The following is a 16182-nucleotide window of genomic DNA, read 5'->3' as shown; positions in this document are numbered from 1 at the left end:
TGGCGGCCGGAGCGCGGCGGCGGCCGGTGCCGGGGCCGGTGCCGGTCGCGCGGCGGCGGCGGGGCAGCGGCGGGGGGGCGATGTGAGGCGGCACGGCGCCATGTCGGGGTGCGTGTGGGGCGCGGCGCCGCTGCTGGAGGCGCTGGGCCGGCTGTGGGAGGTGCAGGCGCCGCTGGGCAGCGGCTCCTCGGCCTCCGTCTACCGGGTGCGCTGCTGCGGGGACCCGCGGGCCCCCCCCGGCGCCGTTAAGGAGTTCGTGCCGCCCCCGCCGCGGCCCGGCCCCGCGCGTCGCCCCGGCGCCCGCCCGCCCGCCGCCGACTGCGCCGAGTACGGCTTCCGCAAGGAGCGCGCCGCGCTCGAGCACCTCCGCGGGCACCGCAACATCGGTAACGGCACCCGCCCCCCCGCCCGGGCACCCCCCGGCGACCCCCCGCTCCCCGACCCCCCCTTCGCGCCCCCCCCGCCCCAGACTGGCTCCCCCCGGGGCAAACTGGTGTCCCCAAGCCACCCCCCAACCCGGGAGGGGAACCCCCAGCCCCTTCGGGAATATGGGCTCCCTCGCCCCCAGGCCGCCCCCCCGGCAGGGCGAGGGGCCCCCGGGCCGGCGCGCCCCTTGGGCTGGCACCCCTGGGCAGGCAGGTTTGAGGGCCCGAGCCTGGACACCCCGAAGCACACCCCCCTCGTACCCCCCGGGGGCAGGCTCCTGCGTACCCCACGCCCCTCCCCGGGGCCGGGGGCCCGCGGGTCCCCTCCGCGGGGTGGGCAGGAGATGGGCATCGCCCTTTGGGTAGGCAGAGTAGGTCGCCCCCAAGTCCTCTGTTGGGCAGGGCGGCCTGAGCCGCCCCGGCGAGAGCCGTCCTGCCTATGGGGCGGCGGTGGGGCGGCGTGGGGCGGTGTTCGCCTGCCAGCCAGCCCTGCCCGGCTCTGGCAGGAGCCGCCGGGCAGCTGCGTGGGTGGGAATGGGAAGGGAGGAAGCCTGCGTCTGGGAGGTGGAAGCTCCCAGGTTCTCCCGACGCTGATTTTTTTGTCTGTGTGAAACGCTTTTTAATGCTGTAATATACCTAGACACACAGAGGAAGAGATTGGCAGGTGTCCCAAAAAGAGTGGTGCTACCTCCATTTTACCCACTGGGATCTGCTCCTCTATGTCCCAGAGATTGTCCTGAGTAGGAGCACCCGGCCCCGTTGCTTTAGCAGAGCCTGGCAGGGCCTTGGGAGACTCTGCTGCTTCCCTCTGAAGTTTGGTTCTCCCTCTCTCTGAACTTCACACTTTGTAAAGCAGATGAGCTGCCTCCTGCAGCTTTTGTGATCTCCTGGGCAGTAGCGGAGAGCGGTGGAGTGTGATGACCGTGTAATTGCTCATTACCAATGCCTGTCAATGCGTCTCATCGTAGTGACGCTGTACGGCGTGTTCACCAACCACTACTCTGCAAATGGCCCGTCTCGCTGTCTCCTGCTGGAGCTGCTGGACATCAGCGTGTCCGAGCTGCTGCTGCACTCCAGCAACCAGGGCTGCTCCATGTGGATGATCCAGCACTGCGCCCGAGATGTTCTCGAAGCCCTGGCATTCCTGCACCACAAAGGCTACGTGCACGCAGACCTCAAGCCACGCAACATCCTGTGGAGCGCGGAGGAGGAGTGCTTTAAGCTCATTGACTTTGGACTTAGCTTCAAAGAAGGGAATCAGGTTTGGGACGTGCTGCTCTCAAAGCCATTGGCTCTGTGTTGAGTTGTGTGGGTCTGTGATGCTTTTGGCTCATGAGTGTAGGGCTTAACGTGACTTGATCAGAGTAGTAGCTGAGCTGGTCCTCAGGGTTTTCTGGAAAAGGCTAAAATGTTTTCTGGCCCCAGCAATGGAAGCTCATGTTCCCATTCTCCTTGCATGTCTCTGGTTTCTGTTGATGTCTTAGCCTTTGTGCTACGCATGACCACAAATTCCAAAGTTAATGATGCACTGAAAAAAGTGGTGTCTCAGCTTCCTGGAAAGTTTGCTAGTTTTTATGTGGTCAGACAAGTGGGAGCACCCAGATCTGTAGAATTCCCTTTTATCATCCCTTATCGTATGTAGTAATAATCCAGGCTTCACCATCAGCCTCCCGAGTCAATTGCATTATCTCTGGCAGTGTCCTTGTGCTTGTCTTCACATTCATTCCATCTTCAGCAGCTTCCCTTTTTCAGTAAGTCTGGATGTTTCTTTCCCGTGCTATGGGTAGGCAGTGTCCATTCTTTACTGGCACGGACAGATCTCTGCCTGTTCTGCTCTGTTTTTCCCAGTTGCTGGGCTTTCACTCCCTCTTCGTGCTGTCACTTTTTTGTCTTGGTGATACTGGGTTTTGTAAGTTCTTGCCCTTTGTATTCTCTTCCATGGCCTCTGATGGAAGCAGAGAGCCTCAGGAGGTTCTACTGGTGGCATCTTAGAGCTTCCTTCACCCCTCCTTCTCTCAGGAACGGCCTGTGAGGGGTATCAGTAAAGATTTTTGATCAGGTAGCCTCTTAGCAAATTTGCCTTTAATCCCTGGGTAACGGGCAGTAAGTCTAGTAAACGAGCTATGATTTTTCTGTGCAAACATTGTCCTGGCTTCTTCCTACCCCGTGCACTCTACTCATTTAGAGGTTTTAAATCCATATACTTTTTTTACTGGTTTACCTGGTATTGACGGTACAGCCTGTGAATGTGACTGTACAGCTCTGTGAATGTCAGAGGATTGTGTGGATGACCTGTCTCTGAATTCTTTGGTACAGGAGCTGTTTTTAATGTTTGTACTTCTTAACTCCTCCATGTTGTTCTTCAGTTCTCCCACGTTCTTGGCTGAATGCTGGTTTGCGCTGCTGCTAATCTGTTGCTGTCTATCAGCAAAAAACATTCTCCTGGTGTCCTGTGTCTTATGCAGTTTTTTTTTTTTTTTAATTCAGATCTGTGTTTTGCTGCTTGCTCTGTGAATTGCCTCATAATATTTGATTAGGTGTTTTATTTGCTTCTATGGTTCCTTCCAATCTGCTTACTTTGGACTGAGTTTCCTTTGCCCATTCTCAGAAATATGCTGGCTGTACGGGTGAACCTTCTAACCCTGCTTTGAATGTGCACTGGCTTCCCCTCACCACCTCTGCCTTGGGCAGCAGCACACGTGCATGATTTCCTTATCTGAGTCAAGACTATATTACTTTTATTTGTGACAACTCTGCCGAGCTTATCCTTGCATAACTTTTACTGCCGTTACTGTTTAACAGAGAACGGCTGTACATCGAGCAAGGTCTCAGCCACTTTCATCTCTCAAAATGCTTTAGATCGTAGGAGTGAAATTCCGTCTCGCAATTTTTGCTGGTGGCATTGACCACGGTGTTTTCTCTATCTCTAAATGTTGTTTGGTGAGGCTGATAAACTGCTGCTTTTGCCATCCTAGAGGTTCTGCTCTTTGCTGATAGGAGGAGGGACGCTGATGAGCAATTTGTCTATCAATTTTTTTTTAAGTTCATAAAACACTTTTGAGCTCTGTTGCCTGAAAATGTCTTTTGTAAACTTTATTTTCAGTCAGAGAACCAGATAATTTTGGTTCGAATATATTTCCCTGGTAAGAATTCCCAGTCCTGCACTCTATCCAGGAAGTAGGCTTGCATATTCTTCTGTCATTCCTTGAGTCGCATCAGCGTGTCTAAAATGAGCCCTCCCGTGCTAAAAAGATGCAGCATGCGTTTTGCCTTTGACACTTAGAAGACTTGGCCAGACAAAGCCACAGCTGACTGGTCAGGTACTGGCTGTGAGCAGGAGGCTGGACTGGAGACCTTCAGAGCAGCCCCTCCATCCAGCACTTGTGTGATTCTATAATTTCCTGTTTCCTTTTAAGCAAGCAAGCGCATGGGCATTTTATTTTACTCTGCCAGCCGTGGCAGCCGGGCAGATATTGATTGCTGTAGCACTTCTGGCTGCAAGGGGGAGAAGGAAGAGGTGCGTGGGAAGCGCCTTTGATAATTTCCTTGTCTGAGCGTTAGGTGTTTGCTTCATTCTTTTAACATTTTGTTCCAGAGAACATCAGTACTTGAATAATGGCAGCTGTTACTGATCCTCACTGTTGAGACCGGGCTGTTTGTGCTCTCATGCAGCCGACGTGGGAGCATGTTGTGGGTGTTCAGCCCTTATCCTGAAACTTCTAGCGTCGTCTGCGCTTATGAGATGTTAGTAGGCCAGTCTGCAGTGACATCCAGCCTCTTCCTGCCAGCAGTGCTGTCTTTCAGCAAGATCAGATGTTAGTGGGATGCCTGCTGTTTTGCTGGGAGATGTTTTCTCTTCCAGACGGTCTTGGTTTTTTCCTCATCAACACAGCAGTATAGCAAGTTGAATTGCCTGCCTAACATGACTGGCTGTACAATGCTTTCTGTCAATTTAGCAGTAGTATTTTGGTCACCCATTCGGAAGGGCCTCTGTGAACTGATTTAAGGATAGAGCGGAGAACCTGAGTCTGGAAAATTAACTTTTTGTGTTTGTTTGATCTTCTGTAGGATGTGAAATATATTCAAACAGACGGGTATCGGGCTCCAGAGGCAGAACTGCAGAACTGCCTGGCACAGGCAGGGCTCCAGAGTGAGACGGAGTGTACCTCTGCTGTGGATCTGTGGAGTCTGGGAATCGTTTTACTGGAAATGTTCTCAGGAATGAAACTGAAACATACAGTCCAATCTCAGGAATGGAAGGTGAGTGGGAGCTGCTGCAGGCATTCGTGCTTGCACCAAACAAGTCCTCCTGCTTCTTGTTTGTAACCTGGATTTGTGAGGTAGCACCTGGCAATTAGAGAGTGTTTCCAGGATGTTTCTCTAATCCTATTGCCTTGAGAATTAAAGTTCCAGAGCCTTAAAGACCCGCCTGCCCTGCGAGACTGGCGTGTCTGAATGCTGCCTGTGTTCAGGTTACTGAAAGCTGAGGGCTCCAGGATTCTGTGTTTGGAGCCTGTGTCTTGCCAAGATTTGGGAGGTGAGTTGCACTGGCTATAGTGTGGCACAGAAGGAAGAACGAAATGGATGGCTGATGGCTGCCAGCTAGTTCAGCAGCACAATGACAGAGGAATTATTTGCTGGTTTTAGTCTAACATTAGCACTAATCTGGGGATCTTCTTGTAAGTCTATATCCTGAGAAAACAAAAGGAAGGCTCTGTGGTGCGAGCTTGGAGCCTGACTCTGTCCTCTGGTCTGTATGAAATAACTTTGTTTTGTGTTCCCCTTCCCTGTAAGAGTATCCTTTCAGCATCATAATGTCCACAGTAACAGCAAATTGGCGTGCGTGTGGAAATTTCCAGCTTTCACACAGGCAAATGGGAAAAACTTCATCTGACGTGGGCCTGCTGGTTTAACATGTGAGGCTGGAGCACTGAGGATTTCTCACAAAACACCACAGTACCAGAGCCCTCTGCATCCAGTCCAGAAAATGATGGGTTATTGCAAGCTTTGCCCTGGTCTTTTCTTTCCTCCCTAAGCACTGTTTCTTTTTCTTTCCAGACAAACAGTTCTGCCATCATTGATCGCATATTTGCCAGTGAAGGGGTGGTTAATTCAGCCATTCCAGCTTATCACCTCAGAGACCTTATCAAAAGGTATCTTATCATATTTACTAACTGTTGCTTAAAGATGTGCTCTGTAAAGTTTCATGCCTTGCTCTTGGTAACTTAGAGCCCACATCTGAAGCTTTTTTTTTTTCTTTTTTAAAAAGTCTCCCTGCCACCGTGCTAGTAACAAGTGCAAGCATTAGCAGAGACGCTTCAGCTTCTCTGATTTTGGCACAGTTTGGAGTAAGCACATAAAAAAATACCAGTCATGCTGTTCCTCATTTGCTGTCTCAGTGCTTTGCACTTCCTGCCGGTGAGGTTATATTTGGAGAAAACTGGAGACTTTGCTCTGCTTTAGGGGAGTGTTGTCAGAAACAAGGGAGGGGGGCAGACAGTGCTGCTTCTCCACTGCTGTCAAGATTCAAATGCACTTGTGCAGCTCTCTACTAGAGGTCTGCCGAGGGGATTGTTTTTGCTGTCCTGTGACTCTGCTCTGAGGCTACAGAGTGAATGAGGACACAACTTGGCAGAAATAGCATCAGGAGCCGCTGGTAAAGCTGCGTAGGGCATGTTCTCAGGCAAACCCTGGGCTATTAGCTGCTTTGAATCCCATTTGTGGAAAGATGTGGGAGCTCCTCGGAGTGTGATCACTTTCATGAGGCTGCATGTGTGTCTGAGATGTGGGCTGAATGGCCTGGGGAGGTGGAGCTGGAACATGCCATGTTCCTTGTGAACTTGTAAGTGAGCAACTTCCATCACTTGGTGCTGAGAGACATCGAGAAGGACAGCCTACTGTCCCATGTACCCAAAATGCTTTCAGGGGATCCTTCTGGTGTGCTTCAGCTGTGAATTGGAAGATGTGCTTCTCACTCTTGTATTTGTACCGTAAACACCCTAAAGATAGGGTATTCCTCTGTACTGGCTTCCAGCCTGAGTTGAATTTGTTGATGCAGGAATGTCACATGCAAGAGCATAAGGGTGTCTTCTCTTCCAGCATGCTTCATTGTGACCAAGGAAAGCGAGCCTCCGCTGAGAAGGCTTTATGCAGCCCGTTCTTCAGCATTCCCTTTGGTAAGCTGTGCACGTCGCCCCTGCTCGCGGCTTTCTCAGCATGTACTGGAAGCAGCACAGAGCGCAGTTAGATTGTGTTGTTTCTGGTTCTGGCCTCGTCGCCGCTCCTTTGCTCTTTGCGGCGCTCGCCAGCCCTCTGCAGTACCACAGCAGGCAGGTCAGAGCGATGCCTGTGCTCTCAGCACACCCCTGCCCCTCTAGCCCTGCAGGCTGTCGCTTTTCCCTGGTTGGACTCCCAGTAAATTCTTCCCAGATCAAACTGACCAAGAGCGTATGGGCAGCAGCATTCATCTGAGGGGACAGAAGTAGCCAAGGTACTTACCTAATATTGTGACTGTTAAGGTGCTTTTGAAGGGTGCAGTGCTATTTATGGTGAGTGGGTGGTTTTTCTTATGCCAAGAGTTTCCCAGTTCAGAAGCCAGGAATGTGAGCAACTAGGGCAGTGGCTGGTGGTAGCATCTGCTGCCTTCTCTACACAGGTCAAATAATCCCAGTGTGTTCTCATGGTGTGAGCCTATTTTTGCAGTGATTGGCCTGCCTTTTCTGGTGCGTGTGTGGCAGGTCACAGACGTCACTGTCTCTTTGATCTGGCAGTTTCTCTTCAACTTAATAAAATGGTAGTGTTTGCCCAGGACCCCTGCCTTGTGGGTTGCAGGCTGTCAGCAAGAGATGGGCTGAGATCTCCCTGTTTAGGCTTGTATCCCTCCCTGTTTTCTGTTCCAAAAGCAACTCGGTAGCATTCTCCAGAGCTTGTCCACTTTCAAGAACACCAGTGAAGAGCTTTGCGTCCAGCTTTTCTGCAGCATAAATTAATGCTTCAGGCATCCAGCTTCTGGCTGGGCTAGCATTTTCTCTTGAATCTCAGCCCTGCTTTTCTTAAGTTGCTTGGTTTACCTTGCAGTGAAGGTTAAGTATTGCCTCTTGAGGTCACGTCAAGATACTGGTGTTCCTGTGTATTAGGCAAAGGTAACAAACCCGGTCCTGTTTTCAACTTCTCTTGCATCTCAGAAACTGGGACTGTTGTAATCAAAGCCACCTTCCGTGGAAGTAGCTGAACCTTGCAGCCAGTATTGCTTTAGAGCAGAGGGAATACTATATTGGCAGTGCTTTCTGGTCTAGTTTTAAACACACAGACCTCTAACTGTACCTAGGAAGGTGCTTCTGTGGTTAGTGCTACAAGTTTATACAACAGCTTCAATTTTTCTTAGCTGCTGCTTCTCTTCTTTGCCAAACTTGTACATAGCTTGTCTGCACAAAGAAGCATTTACTGTTGCTTTCCTGGGAAGTCAAAAAATGATCTGTCATTGCCTTTCACTTGGACACGGTTGTTCTGTTTAGAGCAGACAGCTGAGAATGGCTTTCCTTGTCATTTACAGTCACGTCTTGACTTTCCAGTTCATCAAGTTCTTTCCTGAGCTGCTTGCAGGCTGCAGCCCTCTGTGTTGTCAGCGTGGTTGGTATCACCTGGCACTCTGAAGAGAAGTAGAAGGGATGGGCAGAAAGTACCTCCTAGGGCAGAAGGGTATTGCAAGAAATGCATTTGTCAATGGTTCCAGAGGTTTGAACATGCCTGGTTATCTGAATGCAGCACGTTTCTTCAAAGGGCTGTCCCTGAGCGCTATCTGGGCATCGTCTAGACTGATAAGGCCTTTCATCCTCTAAGCTTTTCATAAGGACTCTTCCGTGTCAGACAGGAGGAGATTTATAGCGTATGTGCTTGCCTGTCATCTCCCCTTGCATTATGAAATCAACGTCTTCTGCCTGTGCCTGGCAGAGATGTCAGCTCCCTCTTATGTATTGTGTGCTTAACTTGGAGAAATATGTCCAAGGAAATAATAGCCTGCTATCTTTGCAAATGTAGTCGGAAGGCTTAGGCTGAAGAACTGGAGCCATTTCCTCCCTTTTCTCTCCTCTCTCTCGCCGTCAAGTGTGAGAACTGTGAGGTGCTGCTATTGTGTTCGGCTACTGTAGCTGCCAATACAAATAAAAACATTTGACACTGTCCAAGTACTGCAAGTTGGGCTCCCAGATCTTAAACTCATGACCGGCCTGCCAGTCCCTTTCAGGAACATGAAATCAAGCTTTTGTCCCTGGAGAAGCAGCACTGTCCCTGCTGCTTTGAGTTTCTAGAGGACTGGGTGTCTTCTTGGATGTGACTCGTAGTTTGGCGTTAGTCTGTCCACCTTGACTGTTTACTTCTTCCACAGTAGTATCCATGATACACTCTTCCAGGCCATCCTGGAGCTGCCTGTTTTTAGAGCCAAGTGCCCCATAGCAGTGAGCTTTATTTCTGCTCCTGTAATGTTGTCCACAGGATCACAGCTTACCCACCTTGTGGCCACCCTCTTGTGGCCGTGCCTTAGTCTGTAGCACTGTATTACGTCACTAAGTAGTTTTCCACGTTTCTGTTGCAAGATTGTGTGCTGGTCTTTGAAACAGTGCATTGCAATTGGATTTTGAAGGGGGGAGAGTTTACATGGTGTTTAGGGAAGAACTGAAAGATATCCTAGAGAGAGATGAGGCTTGTGCCTCAGTATAGTTCAAGAATTGGAGTTACAGAAGTTGGCCAGCCTGTTTTCAGCTTGTCTGGTAGCAGTAACAGGAGAGGGAGGTTGCAGAGTAGTTCTTTCATCTTCTTGCATCTCCATGTGTACAGGGCAGTTTGCTCAACTAGCATTACTCTTGAGGTCACATCAGTTTCTGAATCTGAGCTAAGCAGACATAACTCTAGTCTTACTTTCTGCTAGCTTTGTAATTTTAAAAGCAATTTCAGGTGCCGGCCTCAGTATAATTGCAGAGTGCACTGAACCCTTTGAAAGAGTCTCTCGGTGCACAGGTGAAGATAAGTTGGAAACGGGGAGAATACAAGCTGTAAATGCAGGTAACAGTGGAGAGAAACAAAACCGTACTGCAAGGAGCAGTAAGCGCTTGTGTATGATTGTGCATATTGAGTCAACTTCCTGTTTTCTTGCTCCTTTGGACTTTGATTTCTTTTCTTTTCTCTGACTGTGGGTGTCAAACAGCTCCCCATATCGAAGATTTGGTGATGCTCCCCACGCCTGTGCTGCGGCTGCTAAATGTTCTAAGTGATGCTTCTCTGCAGTGCGAAGAAGAATATGAAGGTTGGTGCAAGCCATGCAATTCCCATATAGCAATATCATCTTACAGGCTCTGTTTTGTTTGGCTTTGGGGATGCAAGAGCAAGCAGAAGAGCAATTAATAGGCACAAGAACAGCAACCAAAGAGCTGCTCAGCTGAGATTTGGTACCAAGTGGGTCAACTGCACCAACAGAGAATAGACTAAAAGATTGAGACAGAAAGCAGAGCTTGTAGTGAGTTTTTGAAGGATCCCAGATTAAAAAAAAAAAAAAAAAAGTTTATTCTGTGGGCATTTAGCCAAAGAAGAAGATCAGACCTCATAATGTGTTTGTGGCTCTGAGCTTCTGCTGGACATGCGGAGGACTCTGGGGCCCAGTAGCAGAGATCCTCAAAAGTTGGCTAGTGAACTTACCCAAGATCTTGGCAGAGAACTGAAATATCTCGTTGGAGTTCTTAAACTGTAACAAAAACTATACGTGGTAGGTGGCAAGGCATGTTGGTGGAATTTGTATTTCTGCTTGCTCTCAGATCTAGGTGAGTGGCAAAAGCTAGAGAGCTCTGGGGATATGAGTTTAAAAGGCTGGGTTCTGCTCACACAAAGAAGGGTTTGTGGCAGTGACTTTAGTTCCCCTCCTCCAAGCACCATAACAAAAAAAACCAACCAAACAAACAAAAAAACCAACCAAACAAAAACACTCACAAATCCCAAATGTTTTAGCTACTGGAAGGCCAGGCTTTGTGTGGAAGGCAAAGCACTGTCCGTGTGCTCCAAGCCCTGCTGTCGGGGATTCACTGCCTGCAGATCTGTGTTCCTGAGCCTCAGTTCAGACACTTCATCTCATTATGTGGCCATTAAGCAGTGTCAGCTTCTGCCATGGCACCTCTCGATTGTTTATTTTAAATTGAGAGGAAAAGACTTATCTGTTGACTGAATGTTCTCAGTGTGTTCATGTGTCCTTCATTTGTTTCTTGGCTCATCCTAGTTTGCAAGGTGAAAAACAACCAGCTCTTTCCTTTCTCAGATATCCTGGAAGACATACGGGAGGAGTGTCAGAAATACGGACCGGTGGTTTCCTTGCTTATTCCAAAGGAGAATCCTGGTAAAGGCCAAGTAAGTAAATGGAGGGAAGAGGCTTTGTATTCCCACATGCTCTTTATGTGCTGCAGGACTGCTGCTCAGCTCCTGGAAATCTCCTGGCTGAGGACAGTGCTAAAAATAGCTGCTTATCTTGAAGGACAGCACAGGTTCCTTCCTGGTTATGTAAGGTTGCCTAACCTAGGAGGTCCCCAAACAGCTTTAGCAGGGGAGCTGGGATATGGGAGGGAAGGGAAGAAGCCAATGGGTGGGAGAGGAGGCGTTGAGGATGTAGAGCATCATCATACTTTCTCCCACCTCACCAAATATGCTGCCCTTAGAAATGAGGAGCAAGGGGTGAAATTCCAGTTCAGAGGTGCAGCTCCTTCCTTTTTAGCTCCACTGCTCTGGGCTCAACCAAGGATAGAGGGGCAAAATTGGTTTGGGAACTGTTTCTCTGGTTGCAGGAGTGGGAGGGGGCAGGTGGCATGCTGCACTGGAAGTTCTATTTCTCCTCTCTCTCTTTCAGGTCTTTGTTGAATATGCAAATGCTGGTGATTCCAAAGCTGCCCAAAAAATGCTGACTGGAAAGATTTTTGATGGCAAGTTTGTTGTGGCTACGTTTTACCCACTGAGTGCCTATAAGAGAGGATATCTGTACCAAAACTTGCTGTAGGCAGTAGCAACAATCAGGAGAGTTGTCTTGCTCCTCTTCCTCACGTGTTTTACAGTTGAATGTACAAAAGAGCTTCCTAGCCCTGCTTTTGAGTCATCTGTGAAGGAGAGATGCAAAGGACTTAACTGGGCTTTGAAACCTTTACTGCTGCTTTGTGATGTGCAGAGGAGGCCGGGATGGCTTTCAGCGTGTGCTTGTGTGTGTGTTGTGCTTGCTTGTTTACATTGGGTGTGTGGCTTTGCCCCAGCGGGTGCTTGGGTGGCAGGAGTGGTGACTGTGGGGGCCTGGGAGGCCGAGCAGATCTTGGCAAGCACTTTGAAGTGATTTGAAATGAGACCATTTAAAGTCTTGGCCTTAGCGCTTGACTTTGCTCTGGAGAGCGAATTTCTTTGTTAAGCTTTCCTATAATGCATGTGCTCTCCTCCAGTGCGGAGGGGGAGGAAGGCTTCCCTGCCTTTTGTTGATATCTATGGTAAATAAAGAACCAGAAGTACCATCCTCTCTAAACTAGACCAGGAAGACTTTTGAGTCTTCCCATCACACAGAGCAGAGAAAGGCAGTGAAATAAGATCTGCTGAGCCTACGGCGTTACCCTGTCACCGCTGCGTGACCCAAGAAGAGCTATCCGTCTGACCTGGCACAGATGGCATGCTGGGTGACACTGCCTGCGGTGAGCTGAACTTGCTTGTATGCCTGGGGTGGGCAGGGACTGATGGCGGATACGTGTCATCAGAGCAATGCTGGCCTCAGTCTCAACACAACCTGTAAGCACTTTGTAGCCTGAGGTGATGTGAAAATCCTGTCGCGTGGAGTCATCTTTCTAGCATATACCCTGTGCTGGCACTGATGCTCCCTAGCTCCGATGCCAAATCATCTGTAATACGTAAGTGTCTTTAGGTGATATTTTAGGAAAGGAGTGCTACAGCACGCAGTATTCTTTGTGTCTCAGCAGGACTCCTGCCCTGTGAGTCTTATAAGAAAGAACAAATATTTATCGTAGGTCCCATGCTTGGCTTTTCTGTGTTGTGCGTTTTGGTTTTGCATTAACCCATTAGACTTGTAGAGTAGAAGCACTGACACTTTTGGTCCTTCATAGGTTACACAAAGGGCCTGAGGCAATCTGAGATCCTGTATGGAAAGGGCTCGCTCAGTCATCAGACTTGACTGGCCAGGAGAAGCTCTTTCCAAGTGTCAGGGACAACAGCCACATGCTTTGGGGGGGGGGGGGGGGGAGGGGCAGGAAACAACTGGGCAAGCAGCATCACTGCTCCCTCCAGAGCAAGCTCTCTGCTTGTGTGGCTGTAATGCATAGGCAGACACTCGTTCACGCAGCTGCTGGCATGGGGTCGGTGGTGACACTTTCCCAGGGGTGTGCAAACCCGTACACCCAGTGGAGCCTCTTCCTGCAGGGGTGGGCACTTTGCTCCTGGTGAGTGCAGCGTGAGACAGCCCTACTTAGAGGGGGACCAGTGTATTCTGGCTTGCAGCCCTGGTACCAGTTTTAGTGAGGAGGAGAGCCCTTGTGGATTCTTTTCTCCAGCTGAAAAACTTGTGGGCAGCTGCCTGAACAGTCTCTGACCTTCCCTGGAATAATACCTGAATTACCTTGCAGTTTACTTTTTGCATCTTGCTGATGCTGGACTTGCTGGAATCCTGCACTTAAAAGTTCCTCTTGATTTTTGCCCTGTGTGTGCGTGTGCAGTGTGTCAGGAGATCCGATGTCTATAGCATTTCACGAGTCCGAGTTCCTCTCTGTGCTGGCGTAGAGTCGTGTCTACTATGGCCCTTCCCAAACTCCCCCAGAAAGGACCAATCTCTTTGAATTTTCCTGTTGCCTTTGAGGTGGTAGGTTTTCCAGAAAAAAAAAAATACCCCACAATGAGTTTTAAGGTGTGATTTGCTGATCGGACTTTGTCTGGGAATAATGCTACTTTGGTGTACATAGCTGTAAAGCAACTTTGCGTAGTCAGGGTGTGTGATTCATTGCTTTCAATTTAACTGTCCTTGCAGTGAAGCACCTTTAGTGTCTGGGAGGAATTGGATGATTAACTGGGTGAGGGTTTTTATTATGTGAAGAGCAGTGTTCAAAGTACTCTTTAAGTATTGGTAGGTATTGACTGACCTCTTCAGCTCTGAGTTGTTGCTGTCCCTGGCAGGCTGAGCCAGGGGTGAAAGCATTTTGGCCCAGAAGTTCGTGTGTTGAACGCCATCGTCAGCTGGCAGAGGCAGACCCAAGAGCTCCTGCCCTGCTGAGTGCCAGCCCGCCTGGGGACGCGGAGAGCCCTTGGTGTGGGATGTGAGGTCTGTCACCTACAGCGGTACTGGGACAGGGAGACGCCAGGGCGCAGGTGCAGAACTTAAATGCGTTTAAGTTCTCACATGCGTTTGTCTAGGACTGTGAGCTGCTCTGTCATCTTTCAAGCATATCTCTTCTTCAGTCAGAATTATGCTTTGGATTTGCAACTAAAGATAAAGAGCTGTGCCAGGATTAATCTTTAGAGAGGAGCTACAACCTGTTCCTGCAGCATGGTAGAGCTGTTCCACCAGAGTTTGGCTGGGGCTTTGTTCAGCTGCTTTACTAGGAGCTAAATAAATCTTCAAGATGCAAACTCCTGCCACCAGATTTTCTCTCCAGATGCTCATTGACCAGGCTTGAGCACTGAGCTGGGCAAAAACCCCAAAGCTGCCTTTTTTTTTTTATTTTTTTTATTTTCTTCCTGGCAAGAGTTGAAGATGCTGATCTCTGTCCTGTCACTGGATCTAGCCCCTGGCTTCCCTCTGCAGTCTGGGGGGTACAGGGAGGTTTAGAAACTCCTCAGAGCAGAAGCATTTTGTCGTTATCCCTCACCCTCTGTCTTCAAAGCCTTTTTCTATCAAGCTGAAGCTCACTCTGGTGTCTCAGCGAGCTGTTGGTGGCTTGGCATAAGTTCCAGCCCTGCTAAAGCCTGTGAGTTTCTTAACTCTAGATTGTATCTGAAGTGTGCACGGTGATTCAATCCAAGGCATCTGTCACGGTGTGTGCCTGGATGGGCCTGGCTTTCCTCACCTCTAAATTACTGCCTGCTTGAGTTGCAGAAGTGTTGAGGCTTTCCACTCTGACGCTTGCTGGGTTTCTCGATCTGTACTGCTGACACAGCTCCCTCCAAAGAGCCCTCGGTGTAGCACTGACCTGTGTAGTCCTAGCTAGGCAGCAGCTAGACGTGAAAACCCGTGGGCTGCCTTTGAGGGAGAGATCTGCTCTGGGGGGGAACGGGATGGAAGATGAAGCCTCTGAAGACAGCCAGGGAAGGCTGGTGCTGCTGTGGTGGGATGCCTTCTTGGGAGGAGGCAGTCCAAGGGGCTGCGTCCCCTTGGAGCGTGCGTGTGAACGCGAAACATGTTGGCGCTCAGCTGTTCCTTGGTGGTGCCTGGGTTTCATAGCTGACCTGACACGAAACATCACTGCCAATCGGAGAAGTGCTGTCCTTCCTCTGCCACCAGTGTCTGTGTGGGAGCAGTGAGGGAGAGAGAGAGAGTTCTGTACACTTCCACCTATTTATTATATGGAAGGAGGGTAACTGGTTTTTAAATCACTGGCCAAAGCACAAGTCAGCTCCGATCTGAGCTCTGTTCCCGATTTTTATTCTCACTGGTCTCCAGCCTCCTAGCAACATAGCCTGAGCACCGCCTTGCATCCAGGTTGTCTTTCCAGAGCGTTCAGTACGCTTCCTCCCGGTGCGCCGGATCCTGTAACCACGTGCCCCCCTTCGGGTTAGGCGTCAACTGTTGTGTCCCGTCACGCACCATTGCTGAGCGGATGTGTGCTTGGTACTGATGGTAATAAATGATGCTTCAGTACGAAGCGGTTGTCCAGCATGCTTTTCTTGTGGGACCGCCGGTGAAACGCCAGGTAGCCAGGGGTCCGTCCGGCGGGGGGACGGGGCCGCGGCCCAGCCGGGGTGGCCCTGGCATCCCGCGCTCGGCACCCGCAGCTGTGGGGACGCGGCGGCCCCTTGCTCAGCCCCGCCGGCGCGGCTGGAAGTCCCGGTGGGAGCGGCGGGCTGACCGGTGCCCGGCCGGAGCCCGCCGCCTCCCCTCCCCGTCGCTCCGGCGGCAGCACCGCTTACTGACGCCGCGCACGGGCACTTTCTACGCTGGCTCCGGTGTAACGGTTTCCGAAGTGATGCCATCCGGAGGGACCAGCGCCTCTCGGCTGAAGCGGGCGGCTCCCCCGGGAGCGCTGGGAGTTGCACAACTCCGGCGGCTGCGGGCGGCCGGAGCCGGGAGGGGCCGCGCGGGGCGGGGCGGGGCGGCGGCGTCACCGCGTTTTGGCCGCAGCCCGCGCTGATTTCACCGGGCGCTGCCCGCGGCGGTGCGCGCGGGGGCTGGCCCCCGCGGGGCGGCGGGGCCGGGCCGGGAGGGTCGCTCTCCGCGGGGCTCCGCGTTTGCAGAGACCTCGCCTGCCCGGTTTGGTGTGGGTTTTGGGTGGATTGGGGTTGGGTTTTTTTCCCCTGCTGCCGGAGGAGCGGGGGGGCTGCTGCCCGCCCCACCCGCGCGGAGGCCGCGGCCCCGCGCCCCTGCCCGGGGGCAGAGGGCGGCCGCGGCTCCCACTTCACGCGTGGGCCCGGCGCGGGAGAAGCGGCTGGAAGGGGCGGGGCTCTTGCGGGAAGCCCCGCTGCCCGCCCCGCCTAGACGGGACCGGGGCCGCCCCTTCCCGGGGGACCGGGGCCACTCCCCGCCTCCGCCGCTGGC

General features: G+C 51.3%; 1 protein-coding gene across 2 annotated transcripts; it reads left to right on the top strand.

Annotated features, from left to right (window-relative positions):
* The first annotated feature begins 39 nt into the window (after positions 1-39).
* Positions 40-15306, top strand: UHMK1 (U2AF homology motif kinase 1). 2 transcript variants are annotated; one of them, XM_082314062.1, is made up of 9 exons: positions 40-386; positions 1394-1686; positions 4494-4685; positions 5484-5578; positions 6525-6601; positions 9625-9723; positions 10723-10811; positions 11305-11381; positions 14177-15306. In XM_082314062.1, exons 1-9 carry the CDS (start codon positions 101-103, stop codon positions 14331-14333), a joined length of 1365 nt encoding a protein of 454 aa, XP_082170188.1. In that variant the 5' UTR covers positions 40-100; the 3' UTR covers positions 14334-15306. The 2 variants fall into 2 exon arrangements, with proteins under 2 accessions (XP_082170188.1, XP_082170187.1); XM_082314061.1 differs by lacking the exon at positions 14177-15306 and having other exon boundaries at positions 43-386; positions 11305-12184.
* Positions 15307-16182: the final 876 nt, after the last annotated feature.

The sequence above is a fragment of the Platalea leucorodia genome (genome assembly GCF_965183815.1).
Source record: "Platalea leucorodia genome assembly, chromosome: 5".
In the NCBI taxonomy this organism is placed as follows: domain Eukaryota; kingdom Metazoa; phylum Chordata; class Aves; order Pelecaniformes; family Threskiornithidae; genus Platalea; species Platalea leucorodia.
This window is presented reverse-complemented; position numbering and strand designations above follow the sequence as displayed.